The sequence below is a fragment of the Pinus tabuliformis genome, chromosome 4_1 (assembly GCF_031772625.1).
Source record: "Pinus tabuliformis cultivar Carrire ecotype Pingquan chromosome 4_1, CPIR1, whole genome shotgun sequence".
Taxonomy (NCBI): Eukaryota; Viridiplantae; Streptophyta; class Pinopsida; order Pinales; family Pinaceae; genus Pinus; species Pinus tabuliformis.
The window spans coordinates 922,755,004-922,776,519 of NC_142303.1; the positions used below are offsets into that span (position 1 = coordinate 922,755,004).

At 39.2% G+C, this 21,516-nt stretch overlaps 1 protein-coding gene across 7 annotated transcripts in view; it reads left to right on the forward strand.

The window, feature by feature from the left end:
• The window catches only part of LOC149179173 (dual specificity protein phosphatase 1-like), a 232,150-nt gene that overhangs the window by 30,934 nt on the left and 179,700 nt on the right, over nt 1-21,516 (forward strand). For all 7 annotated transcript variants that reach the window (XM_089420550.1, XM_089420547.1, XM_089420552.1 and 4 more), the window contains one exon: nt 13,628-13,763. In XM_089420550.1, coding sequence (XP_089276676.1) covers nt 13,628-13,763 — 136 coding nt within the window. The remainder of the gene's footprint in view (nt 1-13,627; nt 13,764-21,516) is intronic.

A 21,516-nucleotide genomic window follows, 5' to 3' on the forward strand; every position in this document is an offset into this window, starting at 1 on the left:
GCTATTTGAGCATGTGTTGGATACCACCATGATCTACTGGGACAACCAAAGTGGGATTCGCCTTTCAGAGAATCCTGTGTTCCACGATCGCTCTAAGCACATTGATATCAGGTACCACTTTATCTGGGATATGCTACAACGTGTAGCAATAAGGCTCCAACACATTAGGACTGATGAGCAGGTCGCAGACATCCTCACGAAGCCCTTAGGGAAGGTCAATTCTTAACCTTTCGAGAAAGACTTGGAATTGTGGAAAGACCCTCTTATGAGGGTCCCGCTTGGGTTGGACACTGAGCTCTGGGAGCTCCTAGGGGCTTGGGGTACTTCTTGGAGCTATGAGTGACCATAGGGTGAGTGGTTCACCTTCCCCTATTGGTGCACTATGTACAGGGTGAGTGGTTCACCTTTCCCTGCGGTACCCCATGATTGTTGACATGTGTGTAGGGTGAGTGGTTCACCTTTCCCTACGATTGACATATGCATAGGATGAGTGGTTCAACTTCTCCTATGGCATTTGAGCAGGATGAGTGGTTCACCTTCTCTTGCTGATGCCCTAACATACATCCTACCCATGCAGTCCGAGACTCATGGGAAGTACCTCTCATCTGGCCAATGAGTTGGGAAACGTGGATAGGGACCATAGCACTACCGATGGATGCATCGTGTATTGCCGTACTCCCTATGTCTAGGATGCATGGTGTTCAACAACTTGATCTGGGATCAATTGAGGTTCTACCTCTAGACTGGCTTTTGTCAGTGGAGAGTGGTAAGGTCTTGTGACTCTTTCGATCAATTCTTCTTCAGTATTACATCATGGTTCAATAAAGCAGAGATGAGATGACAGAGATGGTACATGATGACAAGCATGATGGTCGACGATGATGATGGATGGATTGACAAGTGGAATTCTCCCTAGTTGAGAGGGAGTGTTAAAATTGGCAACTAGGGCCAAATTCCACCTTAGGACAACTCATTTGATGGAGATGATGATTACATTAAATTCCTCTTTTCAAGGACCAAAATTGATAGAAAGATCATCTCATTTGGACAAGCAGAAGTGTGATTTTGAATTTATTCCCACATGTGTGCAAATTGTCAAGGTTGGCCACATCATCATGTAGGCTCAGAAAGCCCAATGGATGTGTCACTTCATTGTCAATGATTTGTATAAATAGTAAATACAAGTGATCTTTCACCTCATTTGGCATCTTCTTCACTCACACATTCTCTCTCCTTCTCTCATTGGTTCATACTACATTGGGCATTCTTCTCTCTCACACGTGTGGATAAAAAAGGACGAATTTTAGAAGTTGAATTACAAGGCCAAAATTACAGAGTTGATCGCAGTTTGACTAGTGTTGACCAACACCTTTTGGGCATCATTTGACTTCGATCTTTTGGGGATATTTCTGTCTCAGTAGGCCACAACTTTTGGCACAGAAATCGAGGTTTTCTGAGCACTTTGACCACAGACCGAATTATAGGTTGATCGCAGATTTCGGGACAGTAGTTTGACTGTAGATTCTGTGAGTGTTTTGGGTTGATTTTGACCTCTTGATCAGGTCGAATTAGATTGGGGAAGACTGCGCTGTTTTGAGGGCATTCTATTGTTGCTTTGACCAATGTTGACTTTCTGATTTGACTGCTGATTTTGACAAGGTTGTTTTGACTTTGAATTTGGAAAGTCAATTTGACTTTTGTTCTCTCTTTGCTGAACATTTTGATATAATAATAAGAAGAATTGATCAAAGGGTTTCCCCACATTGGGGTTCTTACTTGGCATCCGCCAAATCTGGTGTTCTCTTGTCTTGGCTTGTCTTCTGCATTTTGTTTCATGTTCTATCTACTTTTACTGTCAATGTGATTAATGGTTAATGTGATTGCTACTAGAAATCTAAATTGGAAATTGTCATTGAGCTGCTAAAGGAAAATTGAAGTAATTGTGCTAAGCATAGAACATACCATTGTTAACTAAAATTAACAGTTCTCGATCTATCGATCGACCTCCTCTTATAATCTCCAGTTGGGACTCCAACGACCAAGATTAAACCTTAATCAATGGCTGAGATCATAACTAGATTGATCCATGTGAGTTTCTAGATGATTCACACCTTTCTCAATTAAAATTGATTATTTAACCCCTTTTTCTAAGTTTAGACTTAGGAAATATTTAAAAATAGGCTAATAATCTAATTGAGACACTTCTAGGTGGAATTTCCAGAAACGATTTATTGGTTATGGAGAACTCCTGTGTTTTAGCCTCTCCACAAAGTTTCGAGACTAGAACACCTCTAATTCTATAGAAACTAACAAAGTTGTCGGTTGGTCCGCGAGCCGAGGATAAAGTGGATTGGTTGTCCAACTATAGTCCTTGGAAGGAAAGGATAAAGTCAATCTTGATGGTAAACAAGATTTGGGAATTCGCTGACAAGGAGATCAAGAAATCGACTGACCTTAAGGATTAGGAAGTGTTTGAAGAGTTGGATACGAAGGCGAAATTGATAATCCTAGATGGTGTTAAAGATCGCTTGATACCTCATATGTCTGGGAAGAACACTTCTCATGAGATGTGGAAAGCTCTTCAGGATCTGTTCCAGATCAAGAACGAGAATCGACTATTGGTATTGAGGGATAAGTTGAAGATGATCGATGGAGAAGCAGCAGCGCCATATCTGGCGAGATTGTCTCAGGTTCGAGATGAGCCTGTTGCCATCAGTGAGACTGTTACAGATTCTGAGATGGCGAGGATTACTTTGAAGGGGTTTACCGAGGATGGAAGCCATTCATCAAAGGGATTGTCACTAGAGAGAAGCTGCCAGACTGGAACAGGTTGTGGGATGACTTCATTCAGGAGGAACTGTGTGACGAGGACCTTCACCAGAAGAAGAAGCCTTCTGAAGATAACATGGCTCTTACAGGGAGAATGAAGGGCAAGCAGAAGAAGGACTTGAGTAAGCTGAAGTGTTTCAGTTTTGGCGAGTATGGTCATTATTCGACGAAGTGTCTAAAGAAGAAGCAGGAAGGAGGTAGTAGGTGTCGCCGCTTCTACTAAGCTAAAATTGGCTGCCCTAACCCATTCTAGGATGACAAAATCAGTGAGATGAATCTGCCAAACTATTCTCACAAAAGCCATCACTAGTATCACAATAGTAGACTCATGGTCATAACATAACAATACTCTCATTAATAAATATTCATTCCAACAACACAACTCTACTCTCTCCATTAATCCCCTATATTCCAACAAAGAGGGGATATAAATAGTCTTATAGGTGACTCTTGAAATCCCCATCAAGGGAAGGGTGCCATGGGGAATCAAGGCGTAGCCTCATCGTGCTAGTTACCACTAGGATCCTTGAGGGTGTTATCATGAATGAAGTGCTCCAATAAAGGGGATCAAGATTATTAAATCTCGACATTAGGTAAAAATATTGTTGCACACATACCCCTCTTCACCTAACACGCTCAACATTCTATGGGCCTAATGGCGCTCAATCAATATTGGTGTGGCATCTCTAAGGTAATCATAGGATATTGACTAGGTGTTATGGTTGGTAACCACGTCACACACATCACCAAACTAATGTCATCTTATGACCGATTAACATGTGCATATAATTAACCATTCATGTGTCATCACATGACTATCAATATGATGTACACTTCCTCTATTACAAATTCTCTTGGCTACGTTGGTCCTCAACTAGGGTTGGCTACTTAAGGTCAATGTACTCACATGTATGTAAATCAACCATAAGTGCACAATATGATCAATACAACAAAGTAATAATGTCCATATTGATAAACGTTATAACCATGTCCATAATTATGGCTAGGCACAACTTATTAATAACGCTATAAAATAATTAGAGTTATATACTTTGTAGGCAAGACAGGGCAAGGGTATTACATCTTCCTCTTCATATGACTAATGTTGTACTTGGTGATACTATCCTACAATAGATATGGAGATAATCGTCTGAACTCCATGGTTAGATATGGATATAGTCATCTCATCTAGTGGCCAACACCCATGTATCACCATTCTTTATATGATGTTGCCACTATGCCCAAACCATCTCAATGGTGTAGTTGCAAAGTCTGTGCAACTTGTTTGTCACAATTTGTAGTGGTTTCGTAAGAAACTCCCCTATGTCCTCTTTGAATGTCATTACTATCCTACAATAGATATGGAGGTAGTAGTATCAACTATATGGCTAGATATGGAGATAGTCATCTCATCTATGTGGCCAAATCCCATGTATCACCATTCTTTATATAGCATTGCCACTATGCCCAAACCATCTCAATGGTGCAATTGCAAAGTCTCTGCAAGTTGTTTGTCACCATTTGTAGTGTTCATAAGAAACTTTATTATGTCCTCCATTTAAATGTCATAATAATCTAGCATGTGATAGGGATTGAGAACATATTTCTTCAACAATGATATATGAAGTACATCATGAATTTCTAAAGTTGGCAGCATTACCAATCTATAGCCACCTTATGTGCTCTAGTATCTCAAAATGCCCAAAGTACTTGGTTGCCAACTTTTTGTATTTGCCCAACTCTTTTTGCAGATGTATTTTCTCAACTATAGAACTTCTTTTAGGTTTCACTAAAAAAAATACATGATCTTTGTTGTGCTAATATATATCTAATTTCTCACTATTTATAGGTCTTTATGATATTGTGCCACTTTCAGGTTTTGTTTCACTTTTAAAATTATTTCTTCCATAAATTTTAGGAAAGTGCTTCCCCAATTTAGCGAAGCTTCAATATTACTCCAGTCTCCAACTAAGCAACTAATTGCATTACCACTAATATGTCACCTCAAAAGGACATCTAGACCCAAGGACTTTTGATGTCCATTATTATAAGAAAATTCAACCAAGTGTAGAGAAGCTTCCCAATTCCTAGGTTTGCACATTTTATACATCATTAAAATATCTTCTAGTACCTGATTCACTCTCTTAGTTTGCATGCTTGACTCAGGGTGATATGTAATATTGAAACTCAGCTTGGGACCCAATTCTGTGAATGAACTAGTCCAAAACCTTGAAGTAAACTTAGAGTCTAAGTTTGAAGCAGTGTTGCAAACATTGACGAAAAATCGCAAAAAATCAGTAACATTGTGATTTTTTCTAGTTGCTGAAAAATCGTCTGGTATAAATAACGATTTTTTCCTTTGGCAAAATTTTTCCGATTTTTTGCCCATTTTTCTAATTTTGAAAAAATGAATATATTTTATATTTTTAATATGTGTCGTGATTAGTTGATTTTTTCGTCTGTTGCCGAAAAGATGTTTTTTGGACCCTTAATGAATTTTTGCCGATGCCGATTTTTTCAACACTGGTTTGAAGGCACACCACGTAGTTTCATCACTTCCTTCAGGAGTACTTGTGCAGTATAAGAGTAGACTTCACAGGTATGAATTGCGCCATGTTAGTGATTTTATTGACCACCATCACAATAGAGTTGTTTAGGTTAGATGATGTTGGCAAACAAGTAATGAAGTCCATCAAAATGTCTTTCCATTTCCATTTAGGTATGTTAAGTGGATCATGTAACATGTCCTCCTTCATAGGAATGTAGTGTACCATCTTAGTGATTTTATTGACCACCATAATCACAAAGTTGTTTTGGGAAGATGACTTTGGCAAATGACTAATGAAGTACATCGAAATATCTTCTTATTTCCATTCATGTATTTCAAGTGGATAGAGTAAGAAACCCTACCATCACGATGAGGATTGCCTTGTTGTTTTGACAAAGAAAGCTTCTCATTTCCTTCCTAATGTCCATTAACATTTTAAAACACTTGTCTTATGGATGCTTGATTTTCATTGATAACCAAAATCCTTGTTATATGACTACTTCTTTCCCTTCTACTTTTGATATGAAAGGGAGGGGCAATCCTCTTTGGGACTATGAGAGTGCCTTAGGGAACTATGTTGTTACTTATGCTTCCCTTTGGCGAAAAGTAGTTAATTTTGAACTGAGCTTACCAAGATTTGATAATTTCCCTTTTTCCTCAGTTAAATAATTACAAATTTGATTGAAATCTAGTTTATCATATTAAACAACAAACATATTTTTTGTTTAGTAAGTGGAGCAAAACACCTCATGGGGAGTTGGAAAATTCTAGAGAACAATATGAATATAATGTGTATTAGCTTGAACTAGGAATCATAATCCTCTAATTGCTTTTTTGAGTTCATTGAAGCAAGATAGGTAAGCTTCAATCCTCTTGAAAGTTCATGGCTTCTTATATATCAAATGAATCTCAATCTATGTCGCCTTAGTCTCATTAGGTTGAGAAATAATTTTGCTCAAGTGTATCCCAAGCCTTTGTGGGAAATCTCATTTTATGAATATGGAATTGTAACTCATTTGACTAATCCTAGCATCATCGTCCGCCTCGCAAACACGCGCAGACATTGGATGCACTCACTCAGGATCCCTTTGGGCCAACGTCGAGTTGGTTCTCATCGACTTCGAGCGGAGGCTGACCGCCATATACCAAGATTTGATAGGATCTGCCAGGGGTGTACCCTTTAGGAGCCAGAGACAGATCAACACCTTTAGATGCCCCCCTATACTACAAGATTACAGGGTGTTACCATTGCCTCTATAGATATTCAGGGGGATCCCTCTCTTCATTTTTCCAGTATCCTAACCAAAGATTCCTAGCTATCTTCATCCAGGAGATATTTAGACATAGATCTTAGATCCTACATACCCCACCTCACTCGGGGATGATTCAAACGATCACATTATACTTCTAGGTTGATTCAACTGATCAAAGCAACAAGCGATGAGTTGAGTTCTAGAGCATCTTAGATAGTAGAATAGTGAGACCTTGAGTCTACCCTCAACCCCCCCTTTGGGAGGCTAACTGGTATCTTTGAGACCACTGCAGAGGTGTCGAACAACAAATTCGTTCACTCACAACTAGAGCATTAGAGGGATTAGTCCCAGATGGTTCTTGAGCAAGGTGTCCCCCCTTCGCAAATTCCTCCGCAGCCCCAGTGGAACAACCAAAGACTTATCTAGAGCTTCTTCCCTTCAGCTTCAGATGCTAGCATTATGCCTCACTCCTACATCCCCCCCTAGGATCATGCAACCAAACACCTTATTGGATCCAGAGGACTTCGATAGCGAGCCAGTGCCATTGTCGCCTCCTCTCACTGGCTATCGGACTCTGAAATTCTTGACATCATCGACCTCTAGCCCTGGACTTATTCACTTAGTCTTCTACATTACCGGGGGCCTTTGATCCAGTTATATACATGTTTTTGAGGTTGTCCTATTGTTGTTTCCATCTTTACTTCATCTTATCCTAGTTTTAGCTTTGGCATTTTCTAAGAGTTGTGTTTGCACTCCCAAATTGTACTCATACTAGATGTATCCTTCTGTTCCATTGACCTACTTTTGTGGCCATTCGTTGGACATTAATAAAATTATCTTATCTTATATCCACTTCGGGTTAGTGCTTTGGGAGGGTGGGAACTAAGTATGTACTATGAGCACTAGAGAGCAAACACTGTTGCAAAATTTCAAAAAGTACCTGCTGTAATATAAAAAAATAGACTTGTAATATTCAATAAAATGCACCAAACAACAAACAATAATGCAGATTTACAGCTAAGGATGAATTTCTACCTTGGGAACTGTCACTTCACAATCTGGCAGCCTAGTGCAAAGGCTCACTAAGCAACCTAGATTGAGCACAAGAATGAGAAAGTTACCACCATCATCTTGGTAACTACTCCCTTTGTTTCCGTTGTTGGATATAATCCCCACACAAGGGAGACTTCCCTTGTAGATCCTAAGTATCAAATAACCCAAGTTGACTTAGGCTAAATGCCCCCTAAGGGTTCTACAACAATTATCACCCAAGGACAAGCATGCAATGATTTGGGTTTTGGGTGAGTTAGAGTATAATTTCAAGAAAGCGAGTTCAAAGGTCCCTATGGCTAAATCTAGAGGGCTTAGTTTGACCAATAAAGGCTCAAATAAGTTCCCAAACACATGCAATCAAGGAAATTAAATTTTGTTGTTATAAACTACAGTTTTAATCAGCAATTTATAGCATGCAAATATTTTATAGCAATAATAAGAAAATCCCCCTGAATTTACAATAAACCAGTGAGAAATTAGGGCTAATTAATGAGTAAACAAGATAATAGATTAAAACAACTTTCCATGGTGGAGAACACAAATAACAACAAGGTGAAACCCTAGCCGACAGCCATAATTTATGGCTGGAAATGCATGAAAAATGGTATTTTTACTTTTCCAAATGAATGCATACAAGTTCAAACCCTAGGATGATAATATCCAATGCTAAAAATGAATGATTTTGCTATAACCGAACCCTAATTTACCCTAGAAAACATTAAATAAAAATATCTAGTGTTTTCCTTCTAATGGGATTGGCACAGGAGATAAGACTAGTGCCTTTCTCAATCAAGGGCTAATGGAGCAAACACTTTTGCAAAATTGCGAAAAGTACCTATTGTAATATAAAAAATTAGACTTGTAATATTTAATAAAATGCACCAAAAAACAAACAATAATGCATATTTACACCTAAGGATGAATTTCTACCTTGGGAATTGTTACTACACAATCTAGCACCCTAGTGCAAAGGTTCACTAAGCAAACTAGATTGAGCGTAAGAATGTGAAAATTACCACTATCACCTTAGTAACTACTCCCTTTGTTTTCGTGGTTGGATATATCTAGAGGGCTTAGTTTGACCAATAGAGGCTCAAATAGGTTCCCAAACACATGCAATCAAGAAATTACACTTTGTTGTTATAAACTAGGGTTTCAATCAGCAATTTATAGCATGCGAATATTTTATGACAACAATAAGAAAAGGCCCTTGAAACCAGTGAGAAATAAGGGCTAATTAATGAGTAAACGAGAGAATAGATTACAACAACCATCCATGGTGGACAACACATATAACAACAAGGTGAAACCCTAGGCGACAATCATAATTTATGGCTGGAAATGCATAAAAATGGTAGTTTTACTTTTCCAAATGAATGCATACAAGTTCAAACCCTAGGATGATAATAAACAAGGTAAATAATGCTCAAAATGAATAATTTTGCTATAACCTAACCCTAATTTACCCTAGAAAACATAAAATAGAAATATTTAGGGTTTTCTTTTAATGGGATTGGCACAAGAGATAAGACTAGTGCCTTTCTCAATCAAGGGCTAATGGAGTCTAGGAGTAAATGTACTATTCCCACTAGGAAAATAACAGTGAATATCAAACATGCACCAAGCTACATGATAACATTTTCAACCAAGTAAATCTTCAAGTAATCTTAGTGAACAGTTACAACTTCTTCAAGTAAGTGTTTCCAAAAATATTTTTAAATTCTCTTTACCACTTTTCACAAACAACTAGTATGCAAACTCATGAAAATACACTTCAAGGAACCACACAACGATTAAACAATTTGGCATACAAATTTGAAGAGGCAAATTCTGATCTTTGTGTCAGCAATTTCAGAGAATACAAATTGGGGAGAAACCCATGGAAGAACTCTCCAATCTGAAGATGAATATGAGCATATAAGGAGAGCTCGACCCTCTCAATAGTTCACCAAGTCGGCCTCTTTGAATAGGCTGCTACAGGCACAAGAAATGTGACTTCTAATGGAAACTTCAAACTTGGAACCACCAGTGACTCTTCAGCTTGATTTCATTCTCCTTGGCACAAATATTCTCAAGCAAATGTTACACAACCCCTTCAAGGAAAATACTGTGCACTCCAATGACACGATCCCTTATAAACAGAGTTAATAAGTCTGCTGCAACACTAAATAACAGTAAGATGGGTCTGCTACAGCACTAAATAACAGTGAGATGATAGGTTTGCTAAAACACAATACTGTCATCCAATCAGACTTCGATTCTGGGAGCTGCTACAGGCATAGGAATGTGGTTCCAATTGAGAACTTCAGATCTGAAATATAAGTAACCAGTGACCCTTGGCTCTGAAGGTTCGCTCCCCTCTCTGTCAATGTTCTCCAAGCAAAATACCACAGCTTCTTCAAGAAATAATGCTCAAAATTCTGGTTATTCAACTGTCACTTATACTCAGTGAAAGGAGGATATGACAGTTCGATACTCCCTGGAATAATAGGTCTACTACAGCAACCCAACGACCCAATAAGATGCTAATCTTGGAGTGATTTTGTCAGTCACTTAAAGTATACGACCCCTCTTTTAAGTTGCAATAATTCAGCCTCTAAAGTCCGCTTCTGAGGCTAGGGTAATTCGGACTCTTTTCCAGTGTATAACTCAGCCTCCGTGTTGATGATATTCTGGAAAGTGTGTGAAGAAATGATGCTGGAAACCCTCGATTCCTTGAAAGAGATGACACGGCCTCAAACTATACTGATCAATCTTCCAAGTAGCCACTAAATTCGACCTTCAGAATTGAGGAGAAGAAGATATTTGACCTCCCTATAATTGTCCCTCCTTTGGCACCAAGAAAGATCACTCGGCCTCCTAGAAAATAATAGCACACGGTCCTTGGTATAGGAAGATTAGCCATGCAAACTGAATCACAATGCCAGTAACCTCTTGCAACCAAAATTATAGTCAAATGGCCAGACTTCCTTGCAACAAATTAGGATTAGATCTTTAGGAGATGAATCAAACAACTGAACCATTAAACACCAATGGAGGATCTGTAATAATTTTCCCTAAGAGCTAACTAGGGTGGCACTTGAACTTCACTGAAGATAGCTTTGAGTTTTGCCTGAAACTCTTGAAACTCGCTTGAGCTTCTTTTCTTTGTCAAGAGATAAATAGGAATAGGATCCTTCCAATTGACTCCAATCCTCTATTTATAATTCTCCATTGAGCCTCCTCCTAGCCTCTAGATTCTCCTTTTTCCCTATTATTTTCTTGGTCGGACCGATTTTCCACTAGGAGACTTTTTGCTGCCATTTTAAATAAAACAGTAATTTGCCTCCTTTCTCAATAAAATATTATTTTGCCACCATTCTCCAATAAAACAATAATTTTCCTTCATTCTCCAATAAAATATTAATTTGTCGCCATTTTCCTTTAAAATAATAGTTTTCCTTCCTCCTCCAATAAAATATTATTTGCCACCATCCCATTAAAATAATAATTTCTCCCTTCTCTCACAAAATAATATTTCCCCTTTTAATATTTCCAAAATTTTGCGAAACTGCTAAGTGATTTTTGCATGCACAAAAATTGGGAACATCACAATAAAAGTCTATGGAAGAATAAAGATGGATGTGGATTCAAAGAAAATGAGGAAGACAAACTTGGGTTCCTCCACCTTTAAACCTAACATTCTTTTATCTTCTTTGGAGATTCAAAGGGAGGAAGCTAAGCCTAGGTTCCTCAAGAGAACTTGGTGAAAATCTTGTGCAAGGAGCTTTTAGAGCCACAAAACATCAATCAAATCTTGGTGAAAATTTCATTAAATTCTAATTTATCAACAATTACAAGATGGAAGAAGATAATTTACATTAAATTAGCAAATATCGTCAAAGAATCATCAATAATTATCCAAGAGAGAGAACCATACAACAAACATCCTCCAAGAGAAATTCACTACACTAGTGCTCCATAGCGCACAATAGAGAAGAGATAATTTTCTAGTGATAGTTTATCTCCAAGTGTGACAAGAGCTAAGAGAAATCTACTTCCCTCTATTTATATAGGGGCTACCAAGTCGTTTTTTTCTAGTTTTAGCCTAAAAGCCCTAAAATAATATCACATCATGATTACAAGTTGGATAGGTCACAAGCCTATCCCCAAGGATAGTTAAATCAGTGATAAAGCATAAAATTATGCCTCAATTAACCCACAAGTGTGAGTTAAATTCCCTCCAAGGGTGATGTCATCCTCAAAATGGTGAATCTCTCAATCAAAAGTGCAATGGATAGATCCAAGGGGTGCATCTCATCCCAAAGGTCAGATCTCCTCATCAAATGGATGTCTGATCATCAAGCAAGGCTCCCTCAACCAATTGTCATCCATAAATGTGCCCAAGGGATGATCCGAGCATCATGAAGGGGATGTCATAGTGCCAAGGCATGATGCCATCCTTGAGAATAGTGTACCATCCCCTCTAGAGGGTTCTCATGTCATCATCATCATCAATCATCCTCAAAAAATGGCAACATCTATCAAGAAGGTGCACGGTTAACCTGGGGGCATCCTATCATCTTTGGGGCACATTTGCTCTCAAGGCAACATCCTAGCTCTTGAGGGCAATGTCCAAGGTCTTGGAGATAGGTGAGGGTGTCCTTAGCTGTGCACAAGAGGGCTTTTGATCGGCCTATATCACATCCAGTGAGCTTGCCACGTCATCTTGTTGCATCTCTCGTGCCATGTGTCTTGCTTTGGAGTTGCCACTTATCAACCACGTCAACAGATCTTGCCACGTGTCATATTTCGATTGGTCCACCTATCAGCAGCTATGATTCCATGTCAACATCTGTATAATCCATACTGCCACATGTCCTTTTGTGGTGCTGCCACATGGCACATCCACCAACTTTTTGCTTATTTGTTGAAAACTTCAAATTGCCATAACTTTCTCACACGGCGTCTGTTTGACTTCGTTCAAGTGTCGTTGGAAAGCACTTGATGAGCTCTTCAACATGGAAACCTTTGCATCAACTTTTGAAGAAATCATTTTTTTAGGGTTTGTAAAATCCACCTGGATCATAAAATCTTAGTTGTGCTTTCTATTCAGTAGATCTGCGTAATATTCTGGTAGGAAATAATTAGTTAGGTTGCTGGGATTAAAAAATTTAACACATTCAATAGTTGCTTAGGAAAATTGTGATGGGAGTTAATGTGAAAAGATTTTCCCCCAATTTTGGGTCATTTGTCCCTGATACAAAAGAACACCTCTCTTTAGAGTTTTGATGACAAAGGACATGGTAAAAATATGTAAGATTCAAATATTCCATTATGCTATGAATCCTGTCTAGCAATCTGGACATGTTTGGAAGGTCTTGCTGTTGAATGCTTTCTTATTTCTTAAATTACCACCATGGAATATCCAATCACCACAATTTTTTTGACCCGCCTTGCATACGACAACATAGGGCCTTAAAACAAGGCTAGGGTTTCAGTGCGATTTTTGGATGTCTCTCCCAATCCCCAGGCTTAAGTAAATTATTGTGGTCCTCTAGGGTTGTAAATGGCCACCCCTGCACCTGCCACTCCTAAGTCACTAAGGTGACTTTATTGCACATCAAACTTTATATTCTAATACTTGTACTGTTGACAGACTCTGAGTGATAACATTCAAGTGATCATCCTTTTGGAAACGAATCGATGGCTTTTAGTGCTTAGTAAGAATTTATTTTAGTTGTCCAAGTCTGTTACCCTGTCTTAATAATCTACTATGGGTGAGATGTTTTACCATTTTTGATGACCTTGTTATGAGCAGCAGTTTACATATTGTATGTTGTCTCTGATTTGGAAAGGAAGTCGGTGTTGAAATAAAAGGATACTGAAAATGGAATTCTTTAAGAGTATCACTTTCAAGCTTTGGCATATATGGGACAAAAGTAACCTTTTATTTGTTTTGCAGGGACTATTTCTTGGTTCTGTTGGAGCAGCCTCAAATAAAGCTGTACTAAAGAGTTTGAATATCACTCATGTTCTGTTGGTAGCAAATGCATTGGTGCCTGCTTATCCAAGGGATTTTAAATACAAGCAAGTTGAAGGTTAGCAATCCTCCCTTTTGCTGTTTTAAAATAGCTTAGTTCCTATTTATCACTTTGTGAGTATGTTGGCTACAGGATGGGATTCAGATTCATTTGGAGTCCATGATATTGAAATAGTCTCCTTTTACGCTTCTTATTGTATCTGTTTATTTGTCTAAACAGAATCTTTTATGATTTCTATTTAAGGATTCATGGTATTTTATTTTGTATTCATAGGCCTGTTCTGTGGGTTTCCTCTACTCTCCTTTGCATGACTAGTATCAATGATGTTAAGGAGTGTTTATCCCACTCAGGGTGCCATATGTAAGCAAGTGACCACTCTTGCTGTGCATGTTATAATTGTTTGCTGTGATGTCTGGGATATTGAATTACTCTCTGCTTGCTCTTGTTAATGGATTTGTTTCTGTGTAGACCTTTTTTTTTTATAGAAAAATACATCTTATATATACAAAAATGACAACAGCAGAACAAAAGGTGGAAGGATATATAAAGGGAGCTTATATTCTCTTCCTTGTTTCCTTGAAATACATATCCTGGGGAAACCCAGTAGGCACTCCCCTCATTCCAAGGATAGTACTTAGGGCAAAATAGGATTCTTCAGGCCTTGCTACAGCAAAATGTAACACCCTAGTGCAAAGCTTCACTAAGTACTCTAGCTCAAGGGAAACATTGCGATCAGCCACCACTTTCACCTTAGGAGCTGCTTCTCTGCTGTTCTGTGGATGGATGTCCCTACAACGGAGGCTTCCTCAGCAAATCATGGAGATTAAGTAACTTGAGAATTCTCAGGCTAAATACCTTTCAAGGATTCTACTAAACAAACACTCAAGGATAATATTCGATAAGGTCGGGCTTCGAGTGAGATGAGGTAACGAATTTGAAGGACCTATGGCTAAGGTAGTGTTGGAAATGCTCAAATAGATCCCAAATACATGCTACCATTAATTTAATGATTGCTGTTAGGGTTTATAATAGACACAATTTACTGCATGCAAAATTTATGACAACAATAGCAAAACAACCTATAATTAATGATAAACAATAAATAAGTGAAGTTGTTTAATGAGCGAACAAAGGATAAAGTCGCAATTTTTCAATGGGTGAAAAATGTATGTAAATGATCTTTTTCCTTTTTCAGTTTAGAAGATGCAAGGCCTAACCCTATGACTATGAGGTCCAAGGTATTTTATGCTATTTAATGCAGATTTTGCCATAACCTAACCCTAGTTTACAGTGTACACTATAAAAGATAGGAAAAGAAAAAACAAGATTTTATTTAAAAGATTGACACGCAAAGACTGTTGCCTCTATCAATCTTGGTGTACATAGAGTCAAAAGGGCGAGGTCAATGGTAGAAGACCTTAATTGGAGCAAGTTAAGAGAGAGAAAACTTCTCAATCTAAACCCTAGCAGTTTACAATCAATTGGAGATTTAACATCAAGGAATGCTATACTAAGTTTTCTTGATGGATACTTGGCAACAAATTTTGCAAAAGAGATTTTAGAGCAATAAAAGATTTCATAGAAACCCTAATTCTACAACATTTGCAAAATGGAAGAAGATACTCACAATAAAATAACACAATTCACCATAGAATCACTTCATCAATCCAAGAGAAAATCTCTCCAAGCAATAATATCCTCCCGGAGGCAATTCACTACCTTTGTGCTCCATTGCATCCAAGAGACAAGATGACTAGTGCTCACTCTCTCTAGATAAGTAAATGAGTGTGTGTGACAGTGAATCTCCTTAATAGACTTCCCTTCATTTATAGGAGGAAAACCAAGTCGATTTAGGCCAATAATTGACTAAAAGCCCTAAAATAATACTTAAGTGATTAGAAGTTAAGTAGGTCACAAACTGACCTAAAAAATAGTTTTCCCAATGATAAAACATAACAAAAAGTCTCCTTTTAGCTCACACCCGTGAGCAAAAAGGTCCTCCAAGGGTGATATCATCCTCAAATGGTGAAGATCTCCATCAAAATGTGCTAAGGATGTGTCCAAAAAGTGCTCTTCACTCAAAGGCCATCTTCTCATCAACAAGGTGCCCATTTCATCAAGCAAAAACCCTCCTCATCAACCAAGCCCACAAAGCCCACATCATCACTCCAAGCTTCATGAGGGTGATGTCACAAGGCTAGGGCATGACATCATCATTCAAAAATGTGTATCATCCCTTTCAGAGGGATCTCAAATCATCATCATCATCCCACTAGTCCAGGACTTGGGCAACATCTATTGACAAGGTACAATGACAACTTGGGGGTGTCTTGTGATCTCTGGGGTACATCGTTTTTCTAGGAAACATATTGGGTCTAGTGTGTAGCATTCTAAGCTCTAAAGGGATAGGAGAAGGTCATCATCAACCCTAGATAAATCCCAAGCTTAAAACTTTTTGTAAAGTGGTGAACGTCCTGGTTATGGTGCCCTAAAAGGTCATCAAGTGGGGCTAGATGTCCTCTTTGAAGTTTAGGGGAGGTCTCAATCATTTCGTCAAAGGATGATAATTGTACCTGGGAGCAAAATCTAAAACATGCCCTCAAAATCAAGTGAGATCATCATCATAGGTAAAGTAACCATAAGAGTATCATAGTGGGCCATATCTAATGCAAAAGGCATCAAAGCACTTCACACAAACATCACCTTCAAATGTCTTCCTAGCTTAGGGTTTGTAAACAAGTTATTGTTGAAAACATAATCCTTTGGGGTTATGTGAATTTGGCACATTCACTTGAGTGGAACACGATAAGCCTCAAGTGAAGGCCAATAGTCATGAGAAGTCAAAGAGACCTCTTGTAATATGAAACAAGGGACAGGAAAATGTGTATTTATATGTATATTCTGTTAATAATATGCATCTCATGTTTATCCTAAATTTGTCTTCTATTTCCACGTGTTTCAATAGTGGTATCAGTGCTAGGTTTGGCTCATAAATTTGTCAATTCTACCTCTCTAGTGTATTAGACCTATCCTCCTTAGGTCCTGCATTCACTTAGCCTTGTCCATGGCTATTTCTCTAAGGTTCCAGAATTCTTTGCTTCCTAATAGGAATCTTTTGCTTGACTATCAATGTTCATGGGCATTTCTCTTGGTGACCACAGGGGGAGTTCCTTATTAGAAGTCCGATAGATATCATTCCTGACACTCACCTCCCATTCTTCTGCTCATGGATTTGCTCCACACCTTTGTTTCCTCCTCATTAACGCCCATTTCCAGACTTTTAGTTAATAGCAAGCGACAATTGTTTCTAGGAGGTGTTACCCACCATTTTGTGGGTGACATCCAGAGGAGATTTTTTTCTCTAAGATGGTCCTCAATAGACAACCAACAACTTGTTGCCACCTGAGCCAGCCATGTGGTCCCTCGCCCATCTGTCATGATCGTATGTTTGAAGGTGGGCCTGCCAAACCTAAGGGTATGCCTTGTCATTTGGTAATTGAGTATTGTAGTTTGCTTATTATGGAAAGTTTTGGGCATAGATTAATGGGGGATTCGACGAAAAGAGGGGGCTAGGTCTGTGCTTTTGTCACCTAGACCTCTTTTGCATGTTACCCTTGGATCTTAGTCCCATGGGATCTCTTTTATTGACCTTTGGGCTTTAGGGATGGTACTACATGGGTCCCCTAATTTTGGTTGCGTGGTCCCGCTCCATCCACATATATCACCCCCTTTCCATTCATTACAACTCCATTCATCATTTTTCCCACCTGGGTCCACATCCCTCCACTAGGTCTGCATAGGGTTAGCCTTCCCTTCCCCTTGCCAACACCTTGGGTCGGGCCTAAAATGATGCCCTGGAGGTTGATGCAGCTGAAAAGAAAAGTAAAAGCATAATTGGCCACATTCAATAGGAAATGGTACGTCAAAATGCAAAAGATGGCCCATGACAAACACATTTAGCACATGGGCAAAAGCTAAATGCATGAGCTCTACCCCATACCATGGCCATCACCGTAGTTCCTATAGGCCCTAGATGAGCCTCCCTTATCATTCAGGAACCCATGATTGTCCCAACCCCTGGTGGGCAATGAATTGCTCTACCTTAAAGGGGATATTCACTGCTATACCTTACACATCATGCTCTTATCCCTTGAGCTCCGAGCAGTTAATCAAAGAAAAATCATAAAAAGCAAAAGGCATATGAAGAAGGGTGGAAAAATCAAGGTCGGGGTATCTCATGCACCACATTTGCTCCCTTCTATACATTATATACCCAGGTGTGGGCTTCCCTTTATTAGCTTCCCTTGTAACCCAACATGTGGCCGAGGATTGCCCCTTTCAGTCCCTATTCCATTCATCTCTTTATCACATGCCACCACCATTTGAAGGATGTACCTTGGACATATTCCCCCCTTTAAAGGTAGAAATCACGTAATAGGGTACTTGGTTAACCCCCCTTGGAGATTGGAGGCATTAGCACATGCCAAAGCCCACTATTGAAGGGTATGCCATTATCTGTTGTCCATGGTTTGTAAGCTCTTTAACTCGATTTATCTAAATGACTTGTTGTACTAGAAGGCAAAGGGACACATTGGATCTTATGCAGGATTGCAGATGGTCTCCATTTTGGGTTTGGTCTCCCTATACGGGGTCCTAACTTCCAGAGGGCTTCATTGGCAGATGTAGGGCATGTGTAGAGAGCCATGGGCCTCCACAGCAGTAGACAACATTCCATGGGTCCCCAAAGACTTTCAGAGATTGCTCGAGATTCACTTATTGGACGAGGAAGATACACCTAGTTCACCATGCTCAGCCGACCCCACAGTTTTACCATGCACTTAGCAGATGACCCAGGACCTGTATGATGATGTGGCATCACACCATCATTCGAGCCCTTGCAGATGGTCTACATACACCTTCAATCTATTTGGAGACCCATGAGGTTACTTGTGTGCCCCCACACCCATTGGGAGCACCACATGTTTCTTATTTGGAGAACAAGGGGCCAACCCCTTGTCCACTACTTTTGGGAGTCCTATTTCTAATTGTGGCACCTATGGACTTCATCAGACCTCTTATAAGGCTCAACGACATGTACTATTGATCATTCAACCTCTTGAGAAGCTTATTCTTTTGTTTACAAGCTAGTTTGGTGGGCTTGTCACCAAAAGTTAGTTATTTTGTACATTAATTTATTTTAGGGGCTAATTAGGCCTATTTATCTAAATCAAACTGATTAGAAGTGTATAAATACAAGTGATGTGATTGCATTTTAGCATCATCACTTGGATTTGGGACTTGTATCTCTTTAGAGATTTTTGCTATCCTTCTTGGAGCATGAATTTTTGGAACATGGAATGAATTTTGATGTTTGGATTATTTTCTCATGTCTTGGAGCTTCTTGAATGACAAGTTTTGGATGGTTGGATATATTCTTATACATGTAAGTGCAATTTAATGCTATTCTTTCCTTCTATTTTTGTCACTTACATTGTTGCTGGGATTTAGCTATACTAGGGTTAATTTGCTGCATCCATTGTTGTATCCTTTGCGCTAGTGTGTCTCCTAGGTGTCCTCCAATTTAAAAGAAATTTCAACAATGGGATTTTGAGATATCTCAAGCCCTAGCCTCGAGATTGAATCTTGCCCTTGGTTTCCTTAGGCTAGAAACCTCATTGGGACCCTCATATTGCCTTGCACAAAAATTCTTTCGTTGGTCCCTTTCTCCCTTCGGACTAGGTCAAGCATATCATTGGTTGCTAAACCCTACCCCCTTGACCTAACCCTGGGTCCACTTGGTCCCGTGTGGTCCCATACACCATTAAGGATAATCCTTCAAAGATCACTTGGAATCCAAGTCTTCATAATAATTTTAGGGCTTAGGAACCTCCATTATAAGATACATACCTTGAACCTAAACCTTGAAATTCTCCTTAAGCCCTTCCTTGAGAGCCTTTCAAACTTGCACTCCGAAGCAAGCAAGCCACATATTTGAGCCTCTCTTGTGAACAGGCTTCCTGAATCACCCCTCACCCTATCATTGATCCATCTATTTCATGATCTTTATAATAATGGGTCTCCTCCCATCGTTGAAAGTTCGTAAAGAGTAGGGAGCCTTAGCCGAGGTGACAATGGGCTATTGCTCCATTGTTGCCCTTAACCTGGTAGTAGCCCTTCAAAGATCCCCTTTTAGGACCCTTGCTAGTTTGAGCGGTAACAGGAGGCACACTATGTGGTTGCCCATGGTGGCTTGTAGGGTCCCTTGACAATCCAATTCAATTAATTAAGGAGCTTTGCCACTACATCTCCTCGACCTGAAACTTGACACTTAGGGTTGTAGATACCAACATAGATTCTCCCAATATCACATTGTTGTTTGTTAATTTTAGTTAACAATGTTATGTTCTATGCTTTGCACAATTACTTCAATGTTCTTTGAGCAGCCCAATGACAATTTCCAATTTAGTTTTCCAATAGCAATCACATTAACCATAAATCACATTGACAGTAACAATAGATAGAACATGAATAACAAAATGTAGAAGACAGGCCAAGACAAAAGAACACCAAATTTGGTAAATGCTAGGGAATAATCCCAAGATAGGGAAAACCCTTTCATCAATTCTTCTTATTATTATATCAAATGTTCAACCGAGAGAGAGAGTACAATAAAGTCAATATTGACTTACCAAATCACAGTCAAAACAACCTTGTCAAATCTGCAGTCAACAACATTCAGACTCAACTCTAACCAAAAAGTCAACGCTGGTCAATTTAGCAGCAAACGGTCCTTTATGTAGCTCGGTCAAACCCAGTCAAACTCGACCTTCTTTGTTGGTCAAAGTCAACCTAAAATAGTCATGAGAACAACGATCAAATTTGGTCAAACTCTGCTGTCAACTTTGCAGTCAGTTTTGTGGGCACCCATGCGATTGGTCTGCGGTCAAAGTCAAAGTATCCCTCAGTTCTTGTGCCAATAAATGCGCCCTACCAAAAACGAAATTCTGACCTAAAAACCGCAATCAAATGTGGTCAAAACACCCTTGGTCAATGTCGGTCAAACCTACAACAAACTCTGAAATTTCAACCTTGTAATTTGTCCTGCAATATGTCCTTCTACTGCCACACATGTGAGGAAAAGAGATGTCCAATAAGTTGCACGAACCAATCAGATGAAGAGAGAGAAGAATGTGTGAGATGAGATGATGCCAAATGAGGTTGGAGGTCTCTCTTATTTATACAAATTGTTTAGGGTGGAGTGACATGTCTCTTGGGCTTCATGAGCCTACATGATGATGTGGCCGACCTTGATGCACATGTGAGGGCATAAATTCAAAAACACATTTATGCTTATCCAAATTTGATGATCTTTAGGTCGATTTTGGTCCTCTCGAATATAGGAATTCAATGCAATAATCATCTCCATCAAATGAGCTGTCCAAAGTGGAAATTTTCCCTAGTTGCCAATTTTAACACTCCCTCTCAATTAGGGAGAATTCCACCTACCAATCCATCCATCATCATGCCATCTTGTCATCATGTACCATCTCTGCATCTCATCTCAACTCTGCTGAACACTGATGTAATAATGAAGAAGAATCAATGGAGAGTGAGTCATAAGGCCTTGCGACTCTCCACTAACCGAAGTCAGTCCAGGGGTAGAACCCTAATCAGACTTGATCCCAGATCAAGTTGTTAAACACCATGCATCCTAGACATAGGGAGTACAGTAGTACATGATGCGTCCATCTATAGTTCTATGGCCCCTATCCACTTTTCCCACCTCATTGGCCATATTAGAGGTACTTCC